This window comes from Vulpes lagopus, chromosome 6 (assembly GCF_018345385.1).
Source record: "Vulpes lagopus strain Blue_001 chromosome 6, ASM1834538v1, whole genome shotgun sequence".
NCBI classification, from domain to species: Eukaryota; Metazoa; Chordata; class Mammalia; order Carnivora; family Canidae; genus Vulpes; species Vulpes lagopus.
In genome coordinates, this window is record NC_054829.1 from 61,417,452 (window position 1) to 61,438,562 (window position 21,111).

General features: G+C 39.2%; 1 protein-coding gene across 5 annotated transcripts in view; it reads right to left on the minus strand.

Annotated features, from left to right (window-relative positions):
* NPAS3 (neuronal PAS domain protein 3) overlaps positions 1-21,111 on the minus strand; it is an 841,567-nt gene that overhangs the window by 428,228 nt on the left and 392,228 nt on the right. For 3 of the 5 annotated variants that reach the window (XM_041759625.1, XM_041759623.1, XM_041759626.1), the window contains exon 3: positions 6,400-6,482. In XM_041759625.1, the coding sequence (XP_041615559.1) occupies positions 6,400-6,482 (83 nt within the window). The remainder of the gene's footprint in view (positions 1-6,399; positions 6,483-21,111) is intronic. The other 2 variants (XM_041759624.1, XM_041759627.1) reach the window with 1 other exon arrangement.

Sequence of the window (21,111 nt, forward strand, 5' to 3'; positions counted from 1 at the left end):
CAAGAAAATTTAAAAGCAACTAATTTAAATATGCAAAATTATCTTGAGTTGTTCATACAAGTGAACTTAAAAGCCGTGCAACACAGGAAAATTAAGTAATTATGCCTCCAAGTTATTTACTGCAATTAAGCTCATTTATCATATGCAAATTAGTGCAAACTGGTCTCATTAGTTACTAAATTACTCAATATGAGCTGAACAATGTAGCACTCCAGTTTGTAATGAAAAATCCCTGTAGAGGCAAGCAGTATCAATTAAGCTAATTTGCATATGCAAATATATTCACTAACTTTCTCTTTTTCTATATTTAGTTTTACATTTTCTTACCATTCTGGATCATAGGGAGACTATAGGGTCGCTCACCTTTTTGTCCTTCCTCTATCACAGCTAAAGAATACCTCTATTATTTGAAGTTACTACATTTTATTTTAGCACTGATATCCAGCAGGATGCCACTTTGCCAGCAAGGGCCACCAGGAGTACGAATATGTAACTTTCTAAAGCTACTCATTTCTTTTATAAGTTCCAATGAACTAATAAATAAGGGTGAAATTCCAATTCATCAATAAAACAGACAAGAAACTTGAATGTCGCCACTCTCTTTCAGAGAAGTCTTTTAAAAACACTGCCATCAGATATAAAATGGATGTTGTCTTGGCTAGGCAGCACCTTAAATAAAATAATTTGGATCTCATGCTAGTTAGCTTTGGAGCTGTTTCAGGTATTATTCACTTTGCTTTGTCCAGATGTTTGAATTGTACTCATCAATCTTTCATTTTTCTCTTGCCGATTCAAGGAGATGCTGATAACAATCAATATACTTGGCATTATCTCTAACCTCAACATTGTTCTAAGTAGCTTCCTCTGTCTATAAAGCTCATCTACTTCCTCTAAAGAATCTTTTTCTTAGTCTTCTACGATTGAATGGGTCTCAGACACTGGAGCAGGACTATGACTAGAAATACTGAAAAATAACAAATATAAAATGTCACAAGATAGTATTTGTTTTCCTTATTACATCAACTACACATTTTTAAATATTTCTGGTAGGGAACTCATACATTTTTCTCTAACAATAATTCTACAGGACCAAAATAGTATGCAAACAAACTAGTCAGGGTTCCAGGACATATCTCTAACCAGTCTGCAAAATGTGGTTAATAATGGAAACAGAAATTGCACAGTAAATCTTTTTTTTTCTTAAGATTTTATTTACTTATTAATGAGAGACAGAGACAGAGAGAGACAAAGAGAGAGAGAGAGAGAGAGAGAGAGGCAGAGACACAGGCAGAGGGAGAAACAGGCTCCATGCAGGGAACCCAATGTGGGACTCGATCCCGGGACTCCAGGATCACACCCTGAGCCAAAGGCAGGCATTCAACTGCTGAGCCACCCAGATGTCCATGATTTTTTTTCCAAATCTGATCCCAAACAGATTTCTTTAAAATGTAGGTCCTTCTTTTACTTGAGATAGGACTTTACTCTGTATTCTATGGTTGAAGTGTTGAAGGAAAGAAAAGCCTCAGGATGAAAATCTGACATTTCATTGAGAAATGGTGTCGTCCACCTCACCCACACAAATCTTTTTTTTTTTTTTAAAGATTTTATTTATTTATTCATGAAAGACACACAGAGAAAGGCAGAGACACAGGCAGAGGGAGAAGCAGGCCCCATGCAGGGAGCCTGACGTGGGACTTGATCGCAGGACTCCAGGATCACACTCTGGGCGGAAGGCAGGTGCTAAACCGCTGAGCTACCCAGGGATCCTAGTACCTAAACAAATCTGACTGCCTTGCCTATCAAACGGGAAAATAGCTACATCTGAGTTCCCTTCTTCCCCACCATTTTAGGTAGATACATACTTAATAATTAAACTGATCTAAGGTAATGGTCCTATCTATGTCTTTTCCAAGATGGTTGTTCTACCAATAAATGAGCCTTGGCAAAAACATCTCCCTAGTGTTGCTGGGGGAAGATAGGCAGTCACAGAACCATTGTGCCCAGCCTTTTCTGATCAACTCCAAGTCAACCAAACTCAAATATTATAATCCTACAATGTTTTTGATGGTTCTCCTTTGCTCACCCTCAAAGGGTCTGCCCACCGGATTCTTCTGCAGTTTGGGGTTTAAATGTTTTAAGAGCAATGCAAAATTTCTTAATGCCCAGAAATAATGCAAGGACAATGACACAGAGGAAGGTTCATGCAATTCAGCCAAGTACAAAATGACATGTGGATACCATGTTTCTGCCATTATCTCCCTTTCGGGTATTTCTTAACAAATATTCTTTTTATTCTCCCCAGACAACTTACACAATAAAAAATGTGGGTGCTTATTATGATTATATTCATCTAGCTCATAAATGTCATTTATTTTTAACATCAACAACTGTTAATGGATAAAGACCATCCTTCAATCACTTTATAAGCATGTAAGAGTTTTGAGTCCTGATATGTATTACACAATGCCAGTAATATAACATATCCATATTGGTAGTTCACCATAATTCTCTGACAATGATTACAAACATAAACCTTAAAAATCTTCCATATACCAGGTCTGATTTTATCATTTTGTTTTAACACCTGTGAGGTAAGTAAAGCAGCATTGCTATGGAGTATGCAAAAACAATACTGCAATTTTATGTAGCAATTATGTAAGCATTATTTACAGAAAGAAAAAAAAAACCTAAAACCTTCTGCTAAGGGCATGCAAATAATTAAAGCACTCCATTCATAAATCTGCATCTAAGGGAAAGTCATTCTACTAGTTAATTTTATGAGTTACAAAGACGATATTTGTTTCTATTTTGTGTTTCATTACCTTGATAAGCAAAATATGAATATTTGATCTGGTCTCTAAGTTGGGAAAGTAAAAGTAACTATCACTTGTATTTTTTGGTATTAAGGACATCATGACATGGGAACAATGCCCTAAGAGAGCTTTCAAAGCAGGAGCCAAATTAACGGTTAGTCATATATTCTATATTCAGGAAAGACCCCACATAATGACCTGAAGTTCTTGGATTTTTTTCTTGGCTTGTTACAAAAAGCACAATTTTTAATCTTGACCCCTTGCCCATCTGCTCATCTGATTAACAGAAGTTGAAGAATAATAAAGTGAACTAAAATGCCTTGACTCAATCTCAACGCATGTACCTCACCAGCAGTTGAAAGGCTGGTACCACTTGAACCCTCAACTCTCCTGCAGAAGATACCTCTGGCTTGAAATTCATGCCTGAAACAGCTACAAGTTCACTGGGGCTACAGTACTCATCAAGGTCATTACAGGAGCTTCCATGGGAATGATGTGACTGACTGGTAGCCCCAGAGCTGCACAGGGCACAGCCCAGCCAATGACCTTGCCTATAGACACTAGTATTAGATGATTAAATTGGAAAATTATTTTGAAATAGTTGAATTTATATTGATAGAATCACCATTAAGTTAAATGTTCCCCATCTTAGCCGAAAAGAAGTCAAATTTTAAAGGATATGCCAAACTTTTTATATACTCCTTAGAGAATACATGGCTAATAAGATATATATATATACATATATATATATATATATATGTATATATATATATATATCAGAAACACATATTGTAGTCCCCAGAATGGATGAAGCAGAAATTAAGGAGTCTATCTTCATCCTACTCCCTGAACTCTCTATACCAAGGGGTCCTTCGCCCACTCTCCCATGAAACATCACTGGAGACACAGGGAGGGAAGCAGAGCATTTTGTTCAGGCAACTCACAAGCAGTTTTTGAGACCCATCATGGTATTCAAAACTGACCTCTACCTTATCTTCCAAGTTCTACTGTTCCCATGCCTACCTTGTTGATGACACAGGTTTTTATCAGATATTTGCAAGTAAAGGAAGGGGAGGAGGGTGGGAAGAAAGAATTGGTCCCTGTCCTCATGACCAGATTCCACCTTGAACCCTTATGAAGGAAAATATGGAAACCATCCTATGCTTGTGGACCACTGAGATTGCTGAATGTACAACTGCTGAATATTGCAGCAAGGGTCTATGGCTTGGCTCAAGAGTCCCCTGAAAACTAAGAGAGCTCAGAGAAGGCTCTTCTTGTTACTACCACTTTCTAACCCCTTCCTGCCCACAATTCCAATATTTCATTTAGAGGAATATACACAGCTCTTCCCATGCTATAACTACAGGTATTAGAATCAAGTGATAAATTTTTTCTACAACAATTTCAGAATTACCTAGTACAACCATACTTGAAGGTTTGATTTTCTTGAACGCATCCCTACCAAGACACCTATACTTCCCTTTAGAGACAAAGGCTTTGAACATACTCTGAATGTGAACAGCTCTATTTGGTTTTCTTGAATAAAGATGATATATATTTTTTTTATCTCTTTCTCTCCTTTGCACTCTGAAGCTGCACAGGATGTATCTAATCCCTTTTTCACATGATGTCTTTAAATATAGAAAAAAGACATTAACATCCCTTTCAAATCATGTTTTCCAAACTAAACTTTACCAAACCTTTCGTCATCTCCTCACATAACATGATTTCTAGTTCCCACACCAGTCTGGTTATTCTATTCTGAATGATATCTAGTTGTCCGTGTTTCTCTTAAAGTGTGTTGGGTTAAGTTGGGTATGACCAGTTTCAGGAATGGAAGAGCTCAGCAGCCTCATTCTAGATACCCCATTCTCTCAATGATGCCAACTGCTGAACTGACATTTGGAATAGCATATACTCTATTTACATTAAGCTTATGTTCAAGTAAAACTCTTAAGTTTTATGTTTTAAATTAGTTTTAAATTCTTGCAGCTCCTTAGTCACCCTTCCTTGAGAACTCTGGACTCAAATTTCAGAATGAATTGACAGGATAATAGTCTGAGGCTACTGCGTGGACCATTTCTTTCACTGAATAAGTAAGTCTTATGCACTGACTGCTTCAGAATATAAACAGGAGTCATCCTGAATCACATCAGAATCTGTCAATATATATGGTATGGCTCATACAAAACTTATAAAGGAGATTCTGAACAGAGTGTGTACAGGAAAAAAAGGAAATACAAATTTGAGGATCTAGGAAGAAATATCCTTTTTGTATCTCTGAAACCAATCTACTGCAAAATCTACTGTAACTCAAAATGTGCACATGATAGAATAGCAAATCCCACGGTGTACCTCAATAATCATCAGTTAAATAGGAACTTAACAGATATTAGTGAACAAAAATAAACCAAGGAAGGCTTTTTAGGGCCCTAAATTTGTAAATGTGAACTGTGACATCTCAGACCTAATGAAACATCAAAATTATCTCAAAAGGCTGTTAAAAATCATAAATTTCTGGACCTCACCCTGAAGATTCTGATTTAGTAAGAATGAGTCCTCACACAAGTGTTTCAGAAGATTCTGACGCTGCCAGCCAATGAGCCACCTCAGAGAATCACTAGGATTTGACCACAGAGAATTTGATGCTAACAGTTTTTCAGGGTATACATTGTCAGAAATAATATGCTAGATCCACTGACAAGCATAACCAACTTTTCCAAATAAGCTGCTTGACTATCCCAAACATATGTTTCTCTAATTTCCTATTTAAAATAATACTAAAATAAACTAAAACTATGACATAGTTAAAAAATAAAAACATGCGAGCTGCGGCCATGTCAACATTCATCCTGGGAGCAGAAACGATGCAGAACAATTATCCCTAGATATGTCGAAGTCATAGTAAAGTCTTAAGGGAAAATTGTTTTGAGTAAGCGAGATGCAGAGTTTGGGATGAATCTTACCTAGGACTAAATGAGTGCAGTTCCAATCTAGTAACCCTCGCATTTACTTGTCATGGAATTCATTGGCAAAATCAATTATTATTATTTGTCTTAAAAATATACTTTACCTAAAAATATACTTTAAATTTTCATTCTGAGAAAGCTTGTAATTTGGAGAGGCAAATGTTAAGATTGAAAGCGCTTATGAATACAAACTCAAGCAAAGAACAACTGAAATTTGGCAACACATAAAAATGTCACATTACTGTCACAACAAAATTTTGCTCTTCCAAAAACAATATATAGCTCCAAAGACACACACATATATCCACTTACAAATGCAGCACACACACAATCATTCTGGGAACAGCCAGCTACTATACATTGCACATCAACTGAATAGTGCAATTTATCTCAATTATTACAGCACAAACAATACTTGCCCTCCCTTTCTCATTAATATTCTCTCAAGGGATGGCTTTCTAAAAAGAAAAAAATAAATTCATAAGAATTTCATAATTCCAAGATAAAACAACAGTCATGCACATAGCTGATATCTAAGACTATTTTTTTTAAATAAAGACTAACCACATGAATTTTTCTTAGTAAAATGTAAGCAAGCTTCTTTCACTTTTAGTTACCTGCAAAATGTGACTTCCCAAGTGTGCTTCAAATACTTCAATGGCCAGTGCACTGGGACTTCTCCTTCGTGGCGCACCTATAACTTATTAAAAAACAAAGAAGAAAAAGGAAGAAAGAAAAAAAAAAAGAAGAAAACAAATTAAGTTGGAGCTCTAATTCACACCTTGAACTTCATTTCCCACTAACTATATCACCAGGCGGTTACTATATCAAAGAGCTCTGAAAGAAACACAGTCCAGTGTTAATTTTGATTTTGAGTGACCTGAGCAAAAGCAGAGACCAGACTAAATTTTCAACTCAGAATATTAATTTCTGCAAACAGTAACAGCCACATCTAGACTTTTTCACTTTTACATTTTGGACTGTTTTTCCTACACTGGAGCAAAATGATGAATCTTTACATTTCTTTAAAATAAATTAGCAAACTGTTTTTCTTAAAACATAAAGGATTGTTTTTTGTAAAGCATACATAATACTGCCTGCCCACGTTCTCCCCCAGCACCTCCCCCTACCCTGGCCCCAACCGTCCAGGATCTAAACCTTTCATATCTTCTAGGCTAGGAAAAAGCAAACAGGACATTTTTAAAAAATGTTCTAATGCAATAACTTTATCACAATTTAATAAGCATAACATGTCGGATAAGAGATTCTCATTAATGACTGTTTGCACTAGTGTTAAGTGTCTCAGGATGGCTGGATTTCATATTTACTGAACACTCATGTGTAACTATTCCTACAGGACCTGCAAGAAGCCCAGGTGGACTCTCGCCTAGCACGTGCCTCACCACGGAAGTGGAAGTGACTGTTGTCTTATCCAAATCCTCTGGTTCTCCTCCTAACTTACAGTCTGTTGTTCCCTACTTGGCAGACCCTACATATGTTGTCTACAGATCCCTACACTCAAGGAGCCTCCACTAATCCTTAACAAAAGTGAGCTTAATGCAGGATATTTGTGGGTTCCAGGATCAAGGTTCTTTCCTTTACTAATTTTCTTTTGCATGAGGTCACCATTTGCTTTCAAATCTGTCCTGGGTATTTTTTTCATTTTTTAGAAAAAGTCCTCAAACATAAGTATCTGCTTTACGGTAATTTCTGGAAGGAAATATTTAGATCTGTTCCTTATTTCCAACAAGTAAATTCCTCAACTTTTCCTGTTCTTGAAAATTTTATTATAAACCTCTACCTTCCTCGAACCTACACACTATGAATTGAAATAAAACCAAAGCCCCACTAGCTAAAAAAAAACACTTTTAGCTAGTTGACAAGAAAACTCTAGCAAAATGCTGCTGGGATAATTCTGCTTCATTGCAGTTACTAAGTCAGTCAGTTGGATCCATAGCTTAGTAGGGATTATAATATAAATGTACTTATGATTATTGTGCTGTGCAGAAGTAGGCAGTTTACCCCAGCAATTGTGAGTTAGTGTCTGCAATGTCTGAAAGGCACTTTGAAAATAGCATGAGTGTTAAGTATCATTATGACTGGCAAGAGGAAATAAAAGGGGCATTTTTTTCAATGGGAAAATTTATAAAATATAATTGAAGAGTGATTATTATCACAGAATATTCCAGCTGGAAGGGATCTTAGAAATCTCTATTCTAACTTCCTCATTTGCTTCGGAAGCAAAACACACAATAATTTTAAAATAGAAAAATCAGTTTTCTATCCTAACATTAATCCTTACTATAAGTATAGACTTGAGATTCTTAAAAATTTAATATTCAGATATATTTAAGACACTACTACTGTGTGTGTATGTGCACATTTCTGATTAATTTCCTATTCTAACATGCACATTACTCCCTTCAAAACTCCTTTGGCATTTTTGATAATGCAGCTGTCTTGCTGAATACTGTTTTCAGTTTCTAGAGTGTTAATTGCACATTATGGTAGCTTGGTGTGAATGATCCCACATGAATAAAATCTGCAGTCTTTTTTTTTTTTTAAGATTGTTGTGGGGGAGCTTCTGGGAGGGAGAGAGGTGGGGGTTTATAAACTTCAAAAGTGTCCACTCTCTTTTTGAGGCAGTAATGAGGATCCAGAAAGCTCCTTATTAATAATAGTTCATAATTTGTGGGCATTTCAGGACTTCCAATCATGAAGTTCAATATAAACCATTGCACTTCACAGAAGAAATGGACTGGTTTTAGAGAATGTAGACTAGTCTACAAAATGCTGGATTATGAAGAGGCCAGGAGAGCACAGCTCCCAACCTATAGAGGACCCAAAAACATCACAGCAAACATAAGGAGCATTTTATTTACCAGGAGGCCCAAGAGACATGCTCCAGTAACAACAGATGGCAGCCCAACTGCCTTTTTGAAGCATAGGAACGTTGACTTCAGTGGGGTGCTGTGAGGTTATTCAAGCCTGGCCAGTGATGGCCTTTTTTTTCCTGCTTTTTCTTCACTTAGGGCTCAGGCTATTCTCTAAGTAAATGCTGCAAATGCAGAAATAATTGGGAATCTTATTTGAAAATTTTGTCAGCAGGGGTATCCCACACATCTTCATCAGGTGTTACATTCATGAGCCCTACCTACCTGCACAGTTATTCTTTGTTTCTCAGATCCTCCAGAAATCGGAATGTGCGCCCAGTACATGCTAGCATCACACACAAGTGTCTTGTAAGTGGTTTCATACGATTCTATTCAATGGCATTTTTATAGCACTGGAACTTCTCTTGATTTATATGTTTTGCACTTATGCAGGTGATGTGGGGCTGTAATGACAGTTCCTAATTTTACAGCCAACATAAATATGTTAAACAGGAGCCCATTATGCCCCTGGTAGAAGCCCAGCTCTGACTCCGGCATTATTGGTAACGAATAGATGTTAAATATGCAGTTCTTGTTTTGTACTTTTTATCCTATCGCATCTGGGGAACTGAGACAATCATTTGGTAACTCAGGAACAATGCAAATAGAGTTATTTTGTTCCTCTGTGTTAATCTCATTTTGCTAATAGAGTATCATTAATGCCTATGAAAAACTAAAGAGGTGTTTCCTTTATGAAGTCCGTCATTTTCAGAAAAGTAACACACTGCTTATGAAGTATTCTCAGATTTTTGTGTTTTGGAAGTCAACAGTTTCTGAAACCATTTAGTAGTGCAGACAAATGTACACTTACTGATGGATGGGTCACTGTTTCATCTCATCTACTGCCATAATTTCATCTATTTTTTCATTCTATTAAAAGATACTACCTTTTGAAATGTAAAGAACACTAATTAAATTAACTGAACAAAACCGAAAAACAACATGTTGTTAAATAAATGGAACATGTAATCCCTTATCTGTGAAGAATATGTCCCTAACTCATGGACACTGACAGTGAGAGGTGAGAATTGTGTAAGTTGAAAAACTATTAAAAGAAAAAAAAATACAATAATTCGACTTCAAAATTGGTTCAGCATTTACTAAGTACAAACTTGATGCTGAAAATTGCTAACTGCGTAGGTAGTTACTGTAGGTTACCTACAATTACTGTAGGTTACTTGCGTTATGAAACCTAATAAACGGTCCAAAAGAAAATTTTAAGCAATTCAAAATAAAACTAGATCTAGCATATAATTATCAACAAACACCAGCAACACTCATGTTTTGCCAGGATTAAAAACAAAACACCTAGAATTTTAAGAGACTTTAAGCGGAAGAAATTCATAGGGAGAAGGATTTTTAACAAACCAAGCCAAAGAAATTCTGATTGTTTCAGAAATCTAGAATGATACAATGAGGCATCAGAACTGTGAATCTGACTTTTTCCCTCATTAAAAAAATGGAAGACACAGAAGGAAACCACAAACTAGAAATACACATCTGAAACATTAGTTTTGTCCCTCAACAATGTCGGCAATAATATTCCAATATTGACTCGAGTACCTTGCAAGGTAGTCTCTGGGAATTAATTCTGTGCAGTAAAAGACAATCCCTCTTTTGGGAAATACACCACACACCCCCAGTCATATTCCTAACCAGTGCTTGTCACCTTCGGGGATACACAATCGCCAGGAAGGCTGAGGATTAGCGCTCAGTGGGAGTTTGACCTATTCAGCCAAAAGGTCAGCTTGCCACAGAAGAACCCATTACAAAACAGAAACAGGACAGCTCAGTGGACACACATAATGAAAGGGGGAAAAGTCACGGGCCCTACTTGCCTTGTGTCCTGCATCGCCCTTTTCCCTCATAACTAACTCTTCCCACCCCCATTTCCAGAGAAGGTGGAGCCACCCCAGCTCCTCACCAACTGCAGTTCACAAGCGGAAGGTAAGCCACAGGCAGGAGAGAGAAAGAGCCTTGTTATTTAAGAGATTTGAAAAAGAGATTCAAAGTGAAGAGGAGTAGGACACTGCAAGGCAGGGTTTCCAAAGGCCTGTTTTATTTTTTATTTTTTATTTTTTAAATTTTATTTATTTATGATAGGCACACAGTGAGAGAGAGAGAAGCAGAGACATAGGCAGAGGGAGAAGCAGGCTCCATGCACCGGGAGCCCGACATGGGATTCGATCCCGGGTCTCCAGGATCGCGCCCTGGGCCAAAGGCAGGCGCCAAACCGCTGCGCCACCCAGGGATCCCAAAAGGCCTGTTTTATTAGGGAAAAGTAGCCATTGGCAAGTAGAGGAGGCCATTTTAGAGATCTTTTCTCACCTGGCCCCCCTCTGGGGGGAGTAATATGGCAGGATGGGTAAGTAAACGCAGCCTCAAAGTTCTGCAGGTAGTAGTTCAAGAATGGAATCAACCACCTAATAAAAAGGCAAGCTTTATGGCTGCCCTCTGAACTCATCCTTCAAGAGGCAAGGCTCCGTTCCCACACTGACGTGGGGGGTGGGGAGGACGAAAGGGCATGTTTAATGGAATACTGGACATCACTCCCTGGGCTTTAGCACTTGGGGTAAGCAAAGTCAGGGTCTGGGAAAGAATGGAGGATAGAATGCTTAATGAATCTTTCCATGGCTACGGAAGAAAAGAAAAGGGATTTCCCTTGAAGAATCTCAATTAGCCTCCCTCACTGTAGAGCAAGGGAAGCCAGGAAGGGTTTTCCCAGGAAGGAGCCTCCGAAGTTTATAAGGAGAGGGTATGTGCCTTGTGTGTCCCTATCAGAATAAAAATGTCTATGTTTTCATGTCATATGGGACCAAATCTTCATTCTGAAACCGGTCCACATAGCTCTGCCTACTGCTCATAGTCACAATTTGCATCCTTTCAACTGTAAACCCCTCACTGGTTCTGCAAGACTTAGACAGTGGGGGAATTTCAGATTGCGAGGGAGAGGAGATACTGGAAGAAGTAGAGCTTGGTACCAACTTCACCAGTACAGCAGTGCTGTCGCTGAAACTCTGTTGTCCCTACCATATGTGGAGTGTCCATACAATTCATCATGTAAATATCTGAAAACAAATGCTAACAATGCTTTTTCAATGTACCATCACAAATATTAGTTGGCTATTTAAAATATAGATGACCAAAAGAGGAGAAATGGGGACAAGCACTGTTCATGGGGCATGTGAATGATTAACGATAAATATAAGAAAGAAAACCTCCTCTATTCAGGAATGGTACACTTTGGATTCATTTTAAAATTCCTATTTAGCCATTTTTAAACATCACAAAATACATCTGTATAATTCATATCCCAGACCCCAGGAACGCATTATATATATTACCAATTTAGACAAAAAAAAAGAGGTATTTAATCCAGCAAAATAACTGAAACTCTAAGAGGTCTTATGCTGATTTAAAAATTCTTTGATGCAACACATATATAAATTTCTCCCACAATTTAAGTATGGATTGAAAGCATTAGCCAAAAGCATTAGAGATGATATGACTGTGAAAGTATTAATACATACAAATGAAATACTTAATTTGGGGAAAAGAAACCATGTCTGCTTTTCTCAAAAAAAAAAAAAAAAAGAAAGAAAGAAAGGAAGAAAGCAAGCAAGCCTATCTATATGGCTTCAACTAGGAAGAACTAAGGGGAAAGCATACAACATTCCATAAATGTGTTTAGTCTGGGATTTGTGCATCATGCACTTCTTATCTTCTGAAGAACTAAATACTGGCCATATGATTTTTGAAGACATTTCTTTACGGATTTTCTAAATCAAAATGGCAAAGTCATCTAAAAGGGAAACAGCGCCCAAGCATTACTGTATGTAATAAGTCTGGACAAGGCTTTTGTGCATTAGGTCAGCAACAAGTTGCAGGGACTTCTTTCATTCCAATATTTCCTTTCCAAAACTCACTTTGCCCATGCTGCCTTCCTTTTCCTTGAAGAAAATGAGAGTTTCTAGCTACCAAAGCAGGGGTTTCTCCATCTGTAGCTGGGGAGAAGGAATACTAGCCTTTCTGACAAGCTGCTAGTTATTATAGGAACTATTATAATGTCCTTAATATGGGCTATGATAAAGGGTGATTAGCATTCTTCATGAGAGGACCCAAACTTCCCCTAGACAATGACATTCTTCAGACAGTGGGTGAAGCTGTTCCTTGGAGTGACAAGCACCTGAGGGAATGACGGAGCTCTGACAGCCAATGTGTCCTGGAAAGAACCCTCAGGAAGATGCAGGCATGATCCACAGCCTGGGTGGGGTACATAAGGGGAATCCTTAAGAGATGCCAGAAGGCTTTGGCAGAGAAGAGCACGGTATCAGACCGGACAACGGATGAGGATATGCTTGTTACAAATCCTATCAGGACTTTCTAAAAAGGGAAGGTGTTACTTGATGATTCCAATTTTACTTCCTTAATCATGTCAAAATAACAATGTATATAAAAAGGGGCACTTTTAAAGGACCAAAGTCCAGCAATAACTTACAAGACACCTAAGTCATCTTGGAGTATGTTTCTTGGCTTCAACAACTTGCTACAGGTCTTGCTTTAGGATGCAAAGTTGAAAGTTACCTATGTAATCCCGTTTACACAGTGAAGGGTATGAGAAATTCTTCTTTTCTTTACAAAATAAATAAAGGTAAGAAAGCTACTGATCATGACTAATTCTCATCCTTGGATCCCTGGCAGAGATGTGCACTATGGCGGATTTCACCCGTTTTCAATCTGGGGAAGTTTTAAGAGTGGGGCAGTTATCAAGTGACTTTAGAATGAAGAATACAGAATCCATGAGTGGTGGGGAGTCTTGATTTTTACCTAACATGAACTCAGCAAGAGGGCAGAAACTATTTCTGGCTTCAGGGCTACAGTGATGAACATGTATTGACCCTGACCATATGGCAGGTGCTCTGCTAGGTACTCGACACACAAAGACAAATGACAGAGATGCAAACCACTGAATGAGGCAGTTCTGTATGATAGAAGGTCAAGTGGGCCACACAGACACTGGCCTGGGCTCGGAGGCTGAACATGTGCCTGATGTACGAAGGTGCTCTGCTTTCTGAGTACAATCTACAGGCTATAGTTTTGAGCTTCTTCTTTTATTGTTGTTATTGTTTTTGTTCTTATATAAATTCCCCTTCCTCTAATGACCGCTTTCTCTAGGTGGAATTATTGCCTATTCTATGTCAGAAAGAAATACTGTGTGTTCTCATGAATTAAGTGCAGAGTTTATAAAAAGACATCAAGTACCCTCTGATCACAGCTCTTTTTTTTTTTTAATTTTTATTTATTTATGATAGTCACAGAGAGAGAGAGAGAGAGAGGCAGAGACACAGGCAGAGGGAGAAGCAGGCTCCATGCACCAGGAGCCTGACGTGGGATTCGATCCCGGGTCTCCAGGATCGCGCCCTAGGCCAAAGGCAGGCGCCAAACCGCTGCGCCACCCAGGGATCCCTGATCACAGCTCTTAAACAGAAAAATAGATCACGCCAAATTGGAGATCTCAATGCCACACTAAGTTGGCAAGGTTTAAAACCTGTCTTTTAATTGATAGGAAGGATCCTCCTCACTAATAAGCTGAAAAGATTTTGGAGAATTTTAAATTTTTAATGGGGGTTGGATTTGGTTTGCTCTCTCAGTACGGTCTGGAAAAAAAAAGGCTTTGACTTTCATTTTTAAAAACTATTTTACAATCCTTTCAGTGGAGTGCCACTGTACCACTGTCACCCCTTCTGACCTGAGCAGCTCACAGACTGAGCAGCATGCTTCCACCCAGTAGGAGAGGGTAGAGATTATCAACAAATCAGTATGATGTAGGTCAGCACTCCATGGTAAAAGGAAGAGGTCCACATCTGTTACCTCGATTTTGTTTTCCAAGTCTGATCCCCAAGTTTCATGTTATGACATTTGTAACATCTGCTACAAATTCAGAGGTAAGTCAGGCACAATCTTATTACTTCCAGTCTAATGCTCCATTCATCCTTCAGGCTTTCCTAAGCCATTGATAGGACAGGGAACTAAGAAATGCAGGATGTGCAGGCAGCAGCTTGTGTTTCTGTGGGAGAAAGAAGGCAATGTCTCTTGCCCTCTTCCTCTTCTCTCTCCATTCACATATATCCAGTCACATTTGCGTTTTCTCTCCTATAGCCCTCCCTCCACATCAATGCTTGGCAGTGCATTTAGTGACTTTCTGTCAAAAGTAGAGTCAACATAAATAGTTCCATGAAGCACTGGGGTGTTGGCCCAAAGGACACAATGCTCTGCTTATAACAGCACCTGCTTGAAAGTCATTCTGATCAATTTCCAAAGCTTAACCATCTCAGGCTATGGCATTACACTTATTCATCCAAAATTTAATGAATGCTTAGCAATATAAAAGATATTAACCGGGCAGCCCCGGTGGCGCAGCGGTTTAGCGCTGCCTGCAGCCCAAGGTGTGATCCTGGAGACTAGGGATCGAGTCCTGCGTCAGGCTCCCAGCATGGAGCCTGCTTCTCCCTCTGCCTGTGTCATTGCCTCTTTCTCTCTCTCTCTGTCTCTCATGAATAAATAAATAAAATTAAAATCAAAAAGATATTAACCTCACCGACCTAGGTGCTAGAGATATAAGCAAGGTTCCTATTTTCATTTCTAGATGCTTTCTTTATACATCAGCAGACGAAAGCTAAAGTAAAATATGTGTGCAAACTATGTGTTGAGGCTCTCCTCTGTGCTGGGTGTGGTCAGAGAATATTAAGATGGAAAGGTACCACCCTGACCTTCTTGGTTATCAGAGTCTAGTGGGGAGATGGACACATAAGCAAATGAATAAAATCTAATAAATGTGCAATTATCAACTTTAATTCAGGATGGAGACAGGGAGAGTGGGGACAGGAAAGGTCACAGTAGGGGTATGGTGGAACTGGGGTATGGAAGGTGAGGTCACAAGGACAGTGAAATATATAATAGTTAAGATTAAGTACTCACTTTGGCAGCATATATACCAAAGACAAAGCAAAACAAAACAAAAACCCTCTGTGGGGCCCACTGGTCAGCTTGAAGGCAAGGACAAATGCACATTAACGTAGTTACACACAGCAGGGTTTCAGGCTCATCATCTTGCTCACTCCAACTTGCTTTCCCTTAGCAGCGACATCACTGGGCTGTCACACTCCTGCAGTCACTTGCAAGGCTGGGTGCCCCCACCACCATAGCACCTTCCTGAGATTCAATACTATAGCTTTATAGTCACATGATTACATCAAGGTCCACTCCACTGGGTCTGAAGACCCTGACCTTATGCTGTTCCTGCAATACTTATACACCACAGCTGACATCAAAGCCCTGAAGCATATGCCTACATCACAGCAGACGGCCTGGCACCATGTGAGATAAGTCAGTCACCAAACGGACTATCACAACATCTTGGGAGTTCTGAAGGGGACGAAGGCGACTCAGGTCCTTATTGTAGGATGTCCGATTCCTTTCCCTAAAATGCTTCCTGCTGTCTGCTTGCAGGAAGAGTTCAAAGGGAGACAGGAACAGAGGAAAGGATTTGGGTTATGGAGTCAGGCTGACCAAGTTTGAAATCCTCCTTTCGTCTCTAAGTAGCTGGGTGGTCTTGAACAAGTTAGGCTCTGTGGGCCTCAACTTCCCAATCTGTCAGAAGGGTTAATGCTTCATAGGGCTGTTGTGAGACATGTGACAACCCCTGCCTCACTTTAATTTTCCTTCTGGAACTTATTCTCATATCATCTCTCTCCCCTGCTAGTCTTTTATCTTCATAAGCTGGGGAAATCATTTTGTGCACTGCTGAAACCCTAACAGGTAGAATAGAGCCCAGAACACAGAAGGTGCACAACAAATATTTGTGAATAAATGAACATTCTAGAGCCCTGTGCTGAGCCCAAGGGAGGCATTCAACACATGTCAGCTCTCTCCTCAGTATGAAAAGCAGAAGGTAAGCCAAAGATGACTTTTCTAAATCAATATCTTTATTCCAATTTTAAAAGAAATACTGGGGCTACATTTTTCCTAAATATTAGAAATATTCAGGGATGGTTATTTTTTAAATATTAGTAATATTTTGTTTCTCTGTATGTTATTCCTGGGCTCTGCCTTTCCTATGGCATGATATCAAATCTACAGTGTCACCACAAACTCTGTGAGCCAACTGCAATCAGGGCCTCAAACCAGTGCAAACATTTCACACATACTTGGGCAAAGAGCCAGCAATTCACTGAGTGTCAGCAACTGCCCACTGAATTTTCTTTTGAAGGATTCACTCACGGCCTATTCCAGCAGTAATTGGCATTCATTTTAAGATGCTGAATGCCTCAGACATAACTTGATTAGGTAAATGTACACAGTCACCACCACTGGAAACCAAAATCAGCTCTTAAAACCCCACCATCTTCCTTCTGATTTCATATAAACAAAAGCCCACACAATTATCAATGGTAACTGAGCAGGCACTAGGTCTTGCTTATGTTAGCAGATCAAGGTCTGTATCATCATCACCATCTGCCTTTTGGGAACCTACAGAGTTGGATTTAGGCAGTTAGAAACTAAGAAATGTGGGCACTATTTGGAGTGTCGAGATAGTAAACAGGCTGCCAAAACTGTCAGACCAAGACTTAGGACACACAGAAGCATCCTCTTTCATACTTACCGCCACCGTGAAACACAGCAAGGAGAAAAACCCTAATTTGAAGACCTGTTATTTAGATTCAAGGCTCAGCTCAAGCCTCTCTCTATCAGAGTTTCTTAACGTATTGCTTGCTTGGAATAACAGAGATGTTTAAGCAAACTCTCTTCCTGAGGCAATATTCAAACACAACATTTTGTGTTTGAAGAGAGCCTCTGCAACCCATCTACCCACCTTAGGTCAAGAACTCTCACTTTAGACAACAGCCACGTTGTACCAGGTTGGCACTAAAGGGGACTGAACAAATGATATCTTGAATGACTAATTAAATGAATACACAAATGAATGAATGCAACAGACCCAGGCAAGAGAGAGCACAGAACTAAAGCAGACACTTGTATTCTGTGTGGAACTGCGAGATTGAAAGCAGCAGCCAGTAAGTTGGTTTATTCACAAAAATTGCTTTGTAGAATTATACACAGCTCCTCCCCTTCTAAATGCAGACGGAGGGAGGAAAGGAAAAAGAGATAATGAAGGTTTGCAAATGAAGTGGGTACAACTGTGCAATCAATCAACATTTTCTGAAAAAGAATCTGCATCACTTGCCAAAAATCTGAACTGAATAACTGAACCAGCATTCTGATGAGAATGGACTTTGCCACTAGCCAGTCATTTTTATTTGTCTTCCAGCTGTCTTGATTCTTTTTTTCCAGGAAGCTACTGGTCTCTTCAGTTTAGTGGGTTCAGACATGGCAATTTATTTAACCACAGTCAAATGCATTCTCCATGTTTATTCTTTTAATAAACCTTTTACTGAGTATTTACTCTGTGCCAAGTATTATGTTGGTTGGAAAGGATACAATTCAAACACTCACCGAAGTATTAATTGAGGGCCCACTAGGTGCCAGGCACTTTAGTGATAACCCACAGAAGAGTAAGCAAAGCAGACAAACATGTCTGCAGGGAGCTCACACAGTGGGGAGGGCGGAAGGGAGCAGACAACAAAAACAATACACACATCTAATTATGTAAGTAGCATGAAGAAAAATAAAGGGAAGAAGGGGATAAGGTAGTAGGAATTTCTGTATAAGATAAAAAAAATTCAGGAAAGATGTCACCAACAGTACATCTGAGTAGAGAGAAAGATAAAGTCAAAGAATGACATGATGCCCAGGTGAAGAAAGACAAAGCATAGAGGCCCTGAGATGGGAGAACCTTATCAAGTTCAGGAAATGGCAGAGAGTCAGTAGCCTCAGGGAATCTAGAGACGGGAGAGACAGAAATATCAATTGTAATAAAATAATGGTTTACTTGGAGGATCTTAGGACAGGACACATCAAATTCAAAGATTTAAAAGAGAGGAAGATACTCGGGACAGAAGCAAAGAGAAATTTTCCAGGCAAACAAGCCAGGGACTGGTGGCAGTAAGAGGTGTGAGGTTGAGGCAGAGAGACGGGCATACACAATGGCACAAATTCAGCAAAACATGTAAGTTCCCCTGTAGGGAAAAAAAATGGCACAAGGCATCCATAGGCTAAGTCACAAATGGCCTTACAAATACTGCAAAGGAGTTCATAATTTACTTATAGTAATTGGGATCCATTCTAAGAGTCTGAAAAGAAGAAGAATGTGAGCTCATGTAGGTGTTCTATCAACTGGGTAGTAATGCACAGGATAGAATTGTGTTTGCAAGGAAGATGAAACTGGCTGCTGCATAATCTAGACAAGAAATAATGATGAGTTAATCTTGGGAAATAAGTAGAAAGACTATAAAGACGAGTTTGATTCTAAAGGTATTTAGAAGGTGAGACTGGAAGCATTTGTAAATTGACTATTAAGGGAAAAGGAAGAGTCAGTGTGAAATCCAGGTGTCTGGATGGCAAATGGTATATATGGTTCAATCATTCCCTGCAATGGGACATTGAGCTGGGATATCTTTAGGACAGGCCTACTGAGAGGAGATGTCTGGCAGACCTGAGGCTCCAGGTAAAGGTGTGACAGATGTGAGGACTAGGCTGCAAGCCATTAGTATACAAGTAGGTAGAGAAGCCACAGAAAGGCTTGAACAAGGAAGGGCTAGGACCCAGCCTGGGGAACATCTGCATTTATGCAGAGGAAAGGGAGTCAGTAAAGAGCCTGAGAATGAACCATTAGAGGGGTAGGAGGTGGAAAAAGAGGTGATGGCCCCACGAATATAGAAGAAGAACAGAACATTTGAAGGAGCAACTCTTCAACTATGTCAAATGCCATGGGAGAGCTCTGAAGACCTTGGGTGGGGGCATTGCTATCCACTGAGTAAATGATAGGTGATGACCATGACTTACACACTTTAAATTCCTTTTTTAGAAATCTGTAAGTGAAAGGAAAGAGAATAAGGGATAAAGGATGGGCAAGGAAGAGAAGTCGGAGAATACCCAGGATGACAACTTTTTTTTAAGTGACTTTAGAATGTTTATATCCTAAGAAACAGCAGGCAATAGCCACAAGATACAGAAGATGGAAAACCCTGAAAGAAGCTACAAAACTGTCCAGAGTTAAGGTCAGGCTGAGAAATGAGTAACACATAACTTTAAAAAAATCAATATTTTTAGTATCACCTCAATCTACAAAAATGATGCTTCATGGTGAGGTGTCTCAACCAGCCAATAGGCTCTCATGTTCAGAACAAGTTCTTCTAGATGATGGTCAGACAACATAATCATCGATGGTTCACATTCTGAAGTATATTTCTAAAGGAAAATATGTCTAAATACATCTAAATCAAGCCATCATTGTCTCCTTGAAACCACCCCTTTTCCTCTACTGTTAGGAGTCTCCCTACCACTGCTCCTGCACACTCATTTCACACTGGTTTCCCTCTTCCTTGTTTTCCTCCACTGTAAATAGGGAAATCAAGCATTCTTTCCTAAGATCCATGTCTCTACTGCTAGAGTGACTTTCCTTCCAATTTTATAGAGATTGGAGATTTCCTTCCAAATCTCATTCTATATATGGACTTACAAAGATGGCAACATGCTAAAGAAAGAGCAATTTTAAGGTTTCCACCTCACCTCACAAGGCCAATACTGTCCTTCATTTCCTCATCGAAGAGGATGCTCTTTCTTGGTCCACTTGGTTACCAGTCTCTCTTTCCTTTATCTCTTGTGATGGCAAAAACTTTTACATAAGTGTTACAAATAAAGGAGTAACCTGGATTTGCTTTTGGAGTTCCTGTAACTCTTGGGTCACAAACACAGTAATTCCTCCTTGCAGCCAACATCTGTCAAATACCCATAGGCTAGTATTGCAACAGATTATTAATGTACCCAGGTGTGAACTAAAAGAATATTAAGTAATCAGAGGAAGCAAAAGTGTCTTTTATTTGTTGGAAAATAAATTGAATAGGCAAAAGAGGACCTCCTATTCCTCCTGAATTACTTAGTGAATTTTGGTTAAGCCAATGAAAAAAGAAACCAAGAACTTCTATGTGTAGGAGAGAAGGAGGCCTTGTTTCCCAAGAATTGTGTCTTAGAAAAACAACTGCCTCACCTTTGGCGAGGTTGAATGTTCAGGATGGGAATGGAGAAAGACAATGTCTCCTGGAACTTCCAAAATATTGCTGAAACAAACCTCATCCTCAGCACTCAGAAGAAAATAGTCAATGCACATCCTGCTCTTGAATCTCACTAGCTTTTGTCTCTTCTTCCCTTTGAAGACAGCTCACTTGGGGCTTTCAGAATCTGAGAGGGATTATGTGGTCACTTATGGTCTTGGGCCAA